The sequence below is a fragment of the Lactuca virosa genome, chromosome 7 (genome assembly GCF_052849685.1).
Source record: "Lactuca virosa cultivar CGN04683 chromosome 7, Lactuca_virosa_CGN04683_v6, whole genome shotgun sequence".
NCBI classification, from domain to species: Eukaryota; Viridiplantae; Streptophyta; class Magnoliopsida; order Asterales; family Asteraceae; genus Lactuca; species Lactuca virosa.
This window is the reverse complement of record NC_136432.1, coordinates 20,059,142-20,067,272: the sequence shown is the minus strand read 5'-3', so window position 1 is coordinate 20,067,272 and position 8,131 is coordinate 20,059,142. Positions and strand designations below refer to the sequence as shown.

The 8,131-nt window shown below is 35.3% G+C and overlaps 1 protein-coding gene across 1 annotated transcript; it reads left to right on the top strand.

The window, feature by feature from the left end:
- The first annotated feature begins 6,714 nt into the window (after positions 1–6,714).
- Positions 6,715–7,886, top strand: LOC145125765 (Integrase-type DNA-binding superfamily protein). Its single transcript, XM_079061185.1, has one exon. It carries the CDS (start codon positions 6,745–6,747, stop codon positions 7,627–7,629), a length of 885 nt encoding a protein of 294 aa, XP_078917311.1. The 5' UTR covers positions 6,715–6,744; the 3' UTR covers positions 7,630–7,886.
- The last annotated feature ends 245 nt before the right edge of the window (positions 7,887–8,131 follow it).

Here is an 8,131-nt window from a genome sequence, read left to right as displayed (position 1 = left end):
TAAAGAACGCCGAAATCCGAGTTATAACGAAGAAGTTATGACATGTCGAAGTTTCGCGACAAAACCGGCACGACACAGCGCGACGAAAATAGTGAATTTACGTTACAACGATATTTGGCTTTAGCAATCTAAACGAAAGTCATAAAATACGTTAAACCGAGAGCGTGCGTGAAAAGAACGCTCAAATCTGACTTCGTATGAGGAAGTTATGATTTTTCGAAGTTTCGGCTTAGCAGTGTACAGCCCGAAGTTCGAATATGAGATCGAGCGGATTTAGCCGAAACAATCTAAACGAGAATTGAAGATCTCGTTGATAGTAGTCCAATGGTAAAAAGACAGACGAAAACGGACATCAGACGAAGAAGTTATGGATTTCTAACGGAGTTTTCCTGTCCCGGCCTACTAAAAATAATATAATAAAATATATTAAACATAAATTCAAAATTAGCCGACGAAGTGTAAACGAGAGTTGTAGATCATAATCTCACCTACGCGTGGATATAAAGAACGTCAAAAACGGAGCTCGTATGCGAAAGTTATGAATTTCTGAAGTTCGGGGCGTGAACCCCAAGGTTGTGTCAGAGCTCACGAGGTGAGCATATGTGGCTCACGAGGTGAGTCAGTTCACGAGGTGAGCATTAGTGACTCACGAGGTGAACAGATGATGGACGTCTTCCAGGGCAAGTGGCCGTGATGAACGCAATGACGTATCGAGCTCACGAGGTGAATATTAGAAACTCACGAGGTGAGCCAGTTCACGAGGTGAATATTAGAAACTCACGAGGTGAACTCAGAAAATTCACCCTATAAATAGAAATCGAGGGTCAGCCGATTTTGGTTGCTCTATCTCTTCTCTCCCACTCCCGATACCCTCTCTAAGCCCTATTTTAACCCCCCGAAGCCCCGGTATCATCCCGAGACCTGAAGTAAGTCTCGGAGCCCGAAGATCCCGAGAAGAAAAGAGTTTCCGAGCCGAAGCTCTGCCCGCGAGAAGCCCGGTGTGTGAAGATCTTCTAGTTTCACCCAAGAAATACTACTCTTAGAGCCGTAGTGCTGCCCGATCATCTTCTGATCAAGTGAGTGTGTGGTTACTTTCTTCTAAGACATAAATATTAAGTATTTGCTATGAAATATGTGATATGTGTTTATATATATATATTGTTGTTTATATGTGTGAGTGTATAGTCCCTTTCAAAATAAGATTTTAATACAAGTATTGTTTGGAGGTATTAAGTATATGTTTTGTGTGAGTGTGTAGTTACTTTCTTCTACCGCATAGATATGAAGTATTTGCTATGAAATACGTGCTATGTGTTTATATGTTGTTTGTTTACTTGAGATGGTTGTTGGAATGAATGTTTTATACAGGTTTTTAAATGAACTAAACCATATATGTAATTTATATCAACGAATATGTCGGGTAAAACATGGGTAGATAAGTGATGTGGTATGAAAGATGTTATAGATAATCTTAGCAGATGCGCTAAATAGTAAATGTCATAATACTAGCAGATGCGCTTATAGGATAATCCTGGCAGATGCGCTTATAGGATAAGGTCGGCAGATGCGCCAAATAGAGAATGTCGTAATCCTGGCAGATGCGCTTAAAGGATAATGTTGGCAGATACGCCTAATAGTGTATGTCGTAATGTTGGCAGATGCGCCTAATAGTATATGTCGTAATCCAGGCAGTGGCGCCTAATAGTGAATGTCGTAATCCTGGCAGAGGCGCTTAAAGGATAAAGTTGGTAGATGCGCCTTATGTAGCAATGGATTTTATGCCAATTCCTTAGGTCAATCCTTAGGAATGAATGAATGAAGGATAGTTGATTCTTAGGGTAAAACCTTAAGAAATAAAGAAGATAATGGGGATGGATAATTGGGTTGATTGTTTGATGATTAAATATAATAATTATATTATTGTGGGTTGAAAACCCTATATGCTCACCAGGCTCCCAAGCCTGACCCACTCAGTTTCTTTGTATTACAGGTAGTGGCGCAAGGGCATAAGTTGGTTGACATGACGAGAGCTAATGGATTATAGGTCAGTAGTTATAAATAACTGTTGTAAGGTCAATTTTGATCCGTTTATGCTTTTGGTCTGTATTGAACATGACATCCCGAGATTTTGTTATATAATGAAAATACATTTCTTTAAAGAAATGCTTTGATAAATTCTTATCATATTTTGTTTTGGGAACAAATTCCGCATCTGTTTTCTATAAAAGATTACTCTGATTTTAAAAACAAAGCATAAACAAATCGGTCTTTTCTGGCCGTGAAATTGGGGATGTCACAGTGATGCACCTCGCAAGGCACGATTATTGCTGAATGTCCCGCCAAAGGGCCTTGACCTCGTATCATGCTAAACTGTGGAAATATGTCCTCGGATATTTTTATCACATGATGGTTTTGTGAGTTATTCCTAATTAACTCTCACTGACACTAGAATGGTACACTCAGCTGAGATTCAGAAACCATTGAAAGTCTCGCCAAGGCCAAGTTAACTTGAAAAACTGTATTGAGATCTCTGATCGAGGATATGCAGGGGCTAACATCAAAAATAGCCACAAGTAGTTCTCCGATACATAACAAATCGCAGTGCGTTCCTTCGTGTTCACACAGATACTGCGAGTAGTCTCCATCTGAGCCAAGGCCAGGTCCTTGAAGAACTGTGGTGAGAAGGGTCTTTATGATTCTGTGATCCACATGGACTTTTAGTCATGGTTACTTTTCAAGACACATCTGTGATCGACGAAGAATATTTATCCGAAGGAACAATAAGTGAATATTATCGTTCTACACACAACCTTTCAACCCCAGAAGCAAGGTGAAGTTGTATTTGAAGATTATGTGACGAATTGCATTGAAGCCTCCTCAATCAATTTGCTGTTATCTATGAACCTGCTGAATAGATCCAGAAGAATCGTTCTTTCTGTAATTATCTCTGAAGTATTTCAAAGCTGTAAGTGCTGATTTTCAAGAACCTATACAAGAATCCTCTATACCCAATGTGCGTTCAAAGTCAAATTTTAAAGGAAGTTCAACTCGTCAAGATGAATTCATTCATGTAGAAGTTCGTATGTTCATCTTGAAGTCGTGAAGAAATCGAAGATAAAAGCTGAAAGTCAAGAACAAAGAGAAGATTAAAAAGAAAAGAAAGCTATAAACCAAGGGGGGGGGATTGTTAGGATATGATTTGTGGTTTGTACTTTACTTTATATGGCTTTTAGAGTTCTTGGTCTAGGACCGAAAACACCATGAATTCAGTGGTGTTTGGACCGAAATCACCATGTGATTTCGGTGGGCTTAATGATGATTTCGGTTGGGCTTTGGGTTGGGCCTTTGTAATTAGGTCTAGGTATATATTGTATTGTTTCAGCCGTGTAAGGCGTTGGTCATTCTAATTAGTTGATTTCGCGTTTAGAGAGAAATAGAGAGAACCGAGAGACATAGAGATCTTATGTACTAAACTATTGATCAATATAGTGTGCATTGAAGATTCGACATTGTGTTCTTAATTCGTTATAACTGTTTTAAGTTAATCATTAGTTCGGGATTCCGCACCAATTCTAGTGATTTCGATTGATACATTAGATTGGGTTTTACAAAAAATTTGTACCGTTACCGTACTAAGACTACTTAATTGGCATGGTATTACCGGCCAAACATATTGGCTACCAAACATGTTGGCTACCGGTTTTATTGGTTCGGTTGGTAACATGTTGGTTGGTTCTCCGTGGTACATATTTGTCAGCCCTAGTTTTCTTAGTTAGCCTTTTTTATAATAGAAATTTTTAGCAGGGGCGACTCAATCAGTTTGGGGGCTGTTAGCGAACCAAAAATTTGGGGCACTTTGACCTTTACTATATTTAATGTTATAAACCCTCCTCCTTTATCCGTGCTTAGGACCGGAAATAATAAACTAAAAAGCTTATAAATGGCGAAGTTAATTTTCTTTTTATTATGTATATATGTTTTTTGTGAATATATTTAGGACATAAAGTTAATTTTTCTAGACTTTTTAGATGCGAATTCCTTAATAATTTTTCATAATCAATTTCTTGTGCTAAATATTTTTCAATTGACAAAATAGCAAATCCATTTAATATTTCTTGTGATATTGTAGATCTTAAATAATTTTTTAACAATTTTAATTTAGAAAAACTTCTTTCTACAGAGGCAACAGTTACATGAATAGTTAACATAATCCTAACTCAAAAATCAAAAATCAAATAGAAACAAAGAAATCAAGTGAAAACAGATAATGGAAAAATCGGCTATTAACCCAATCAGATAATGGAAAAATCAAGTGAAAAAACATTGCACATACCTTGAATCATCATAGAATAGTATATATATATTTTTTATTTTCTAAGAATGTAATGAAATTTTTTTTGAACTTGTATCCAAAGTTTTGTTATTCTTCAAGAAGTTCATTAAATCAAAATATACATTATGTCAGAATGTGTATTCTTGTATGGTTCAATCATATTTTTTATTTTTCAATATATTGATAAACATATTCCGTCAGAATTTCTGAATTAGGAGAATTATCATCCATACAATCAGATTTTTAAAATTAATAGAATCTATTTTCCCTTAAAATATGTAATTTTCCTTTTTTAAATTTATGTTAATCGACTAAAATACTCTTAGAATGAAATTAGATGGTATTTTTTTAATTATCTTTAATTTAATAATATGTATTATTCACTTTCCAAAAATAAGTAAAATGATTGGCCCAAATTATTCCTACAACACAATAATTAGTTAGAATAGAATAACCTAAGCCTATATATATATATATATATATATATATATATATATATATATATATATATATATATATATATATATATATATATATATATATATCAAAGAAAAAGGAAAATTTTGATAGGAAGATAAGAAATTTTCTGTATACATATTTTTTAGCAAACAAACAAAATGAATCATTAGATGATTCACAAGAAAAATTCCTAAAAAAACACTTTCATTATTCATTTTTAAGTAAATTAAAAAAATTCAATTTTTTGACAATTTTAGTGAATATCAACAAAATCATCGTAAAAACGAATCATCGAGATTTTTTTTTCGGAATTTTTTAAATCATGTTATTTTTTATTCATATGCAAAAAGAAAAACTTATTACCTTTTTACCAAAAATATTTTCTTATCAGATCTATATCGTATATATGTTTTGTCTTCTACATGAAATGATCTCACAAGGCCATTCTATGTGCACTAATTGTAATTTGTTTTTGATAAAGTAGTGTGATACCTCCATTAAAAGTTTATTAACAAAAGCGAATAAATACAATTGCATGTTGGAGATTCTCCACCCATTGCATGTTGGAGATTCCCCACCCATTAAAAAGAAAAGGGTCCCTCGGATTGGGACCGGGACAGATCGCAGGGACCATAACAACCTAACTAACAAAAGTACAAACTTAAGGGGAAAGAACATGCTCTAAACCACAAAACAAAGCACAACCATCCTCAAGGACAAAGAAAAAAAACAAACCTTTGTAACAAAGTCAATGCGGTGCAGAGTGGTGATATCTTCATTCTTCACATGAAGCCTTTAAAGAAATCGTAGCTTTAGAAACATTTGAGAGGGCTTTAGAGTAAGGCTTAGGAGTCTCGAGCGAACATCGTTAGTGATAGTCTTGGTCATAGTTTCGTAGTGTATTTTCTTATTCTTGAAGATCCTATGTTTCTCTCAATCAAAATATGGTAGACAATACCTGCAAGAATTAAACGACGAATAACATACCAAATTGACTTACCTATTGAGGCCTGCTTGAGGAGGTTGATGACGTAGATCCACTTGTTGGTAACATTGCTGAGTTTTATCATTGATATCATCTCATGCTATATCTGAGATGGATAAGAATACTCGGAGAATAGGTGACATAAGCTACAAGACAAGCTTTTGCGAGGCTCCCATATACATATTCTTTCATGAGTTTTAAGACGATCTTTAAAGACAACCCATAAGATGAAGGCATGCCAGATGATATTTTGAGAACCACCGGAGGTGGTGCCCGTCAACGTCTGACTCGTTCGGCCGAAGGCTAAGCCAAACTTCATGAACAGTGAAGGAAATAATAAGACATGCTTTTTTACGTTGGAAGATTTTATCAGGGTAGAGCAAGGGTAGAGGAGGAGCAAGAGGGCGGGGGTGGTTGCTAATAGATTCAATGGACTCACACCAAAGATGAGGACATACTCGATTACCACCATAGATAAGATCTTTAACGAAGACATACATATGCAAGAAAAATGAAATAATATTACTAATTTGTAAAAAAAATATGAGTCCACAAATTATCAAAACAAAATCATAAGTTTTTGAAAACCAAAAAACACATTGTTACATTTTTTATTATAACAAAGGACAGTTTAATTTCAAGAAACATATATAAGATATATATGATAATAGAGTCTCGAAAGTTAAATTAAACTTTGATTTACTAAAAATAAATTAATTGTAGCATAATTTGTAAAGGAAAAGTATCCACATGCATAGGAACAAATTTGATGCATTGTTGGGTAGTCTCCTCCTTCATATCATGGCCCCCATATTCCCTTTCCTTTTTGGCTTTTCTTTTTCTTTATTCTACCAATAAGACTACATCGCCTTTTTTATTATAAATAAAAATTTAAATATAATATAAAAACCCATGATTTTTCTATTTATATGTAGCAATAACCCGTATTATGTTCTTGTAGGTATCAATGTCTAAATATCATAAATATACCTCTTTGGTCACAGAAGCACCGCACGTCAACATGGAGAATGCATCATTATCCACCACCACTCCCTCCACCTCTACCACCATCACCACCACCACCACCACCACCACTTCCTCCACCTCTACCACCACCACCACCGGTTGTTCCTCTGTGTCGTCTACCTCCACTTCCTCTGCATCAACCACAGAGATCATGAAATGCGGTGGAAAGGAAGTGAAACCTGAAAAGGGGTTAAAAAGAGCTCAAAAGGGAAACAATGGCAACGAACAAAAGAAACAGAATAAAAATGGTGATGGTGGTGAACATCCGATGTATCGTGGTGTACGTATGAGGAGTTGGGGCAAATGGGTGTCTGAAATCCGTGAGCCACGAAAGAAATCAAGAATATGGCTTGGAACCTTCCCAACAGCTGAGATGGCAGCTCGGGCTCATGATGTAGCGGCTATAGCCATAAAAGGTCGTTCGGCTTACCTTAACTTTCCTGAATTATCCCACCTACTTCCACAACCAGCCACCACATCACCAAAGGACATCCGGGAAGCTGCCACCAAGGCTGCCGCCACATGTGGTGGAGATGAAGCTGAGCCACCATGTCAACCCATGCTTTCTCATTCCCACTCGTCCACAACTTTATCATCATCATCATCATGTAACATTCAAGATTCAGTCACATCGACATCAAATCAAGAAGATGACACATTTTTCGACTTGCCTGATCTTGCTCTTGAAAACGCCGATCGAAGTGATGCTTTCCATTTCTACCCTTCATCTTGGCAATTAGAGGCTGGAGCAGATACAGGGTTTCGGCTTGAAAGTGAAGAGCCGTTTCTTTGGCACATTTACCAGGGAAGAGATATGGTTATTTAAAAATTATACATTAATTCTTCAAAGTTACCATATTTATTAATCACATCCCTGTAAATTCAGCCAACATAGCAAAAGCCAGAAATTTAGGATTGATTTATTGTAGGACACATCACCTGTATTTTTATATTTGTAGATCTTTTACAAAATAAAGGATAATTATTAGAGGAAAAATATTTATTTAATCTTGTAGTGTTTTGTAATACCATACTATATTTCGTATGGGTTACAAGAAATATATTTCTAGTTTTCTTTCCAAATCTCCCATGAACTAATAATGGTTTGGATATGGAAACTATTTATGGTAAAATTCTAAATTTGGCCATTATATGTTGTTATTTAATAAAATACAAAAATCGATCTTTGATATATTAATTAGAATCTATGGATATCAATCCTATATGTTTCTTTATCATCATTTTCATTCTTAATTAAAACAAGAATTTGCCATGGTTTCTTCTTATACCATGTAGCTTAATTAAAATCTCAGCCATTATACATCAAT

Bases quoted from the DNA above. Each gene is read 5' to 3' on its own strand.
- LOC145125765 (XM_079061185.1), top strand. From the start codon at position 6,745: ATGTCTAAATATCATAAATATACCTCTTTGGTCACAGAAGCACCGCAC.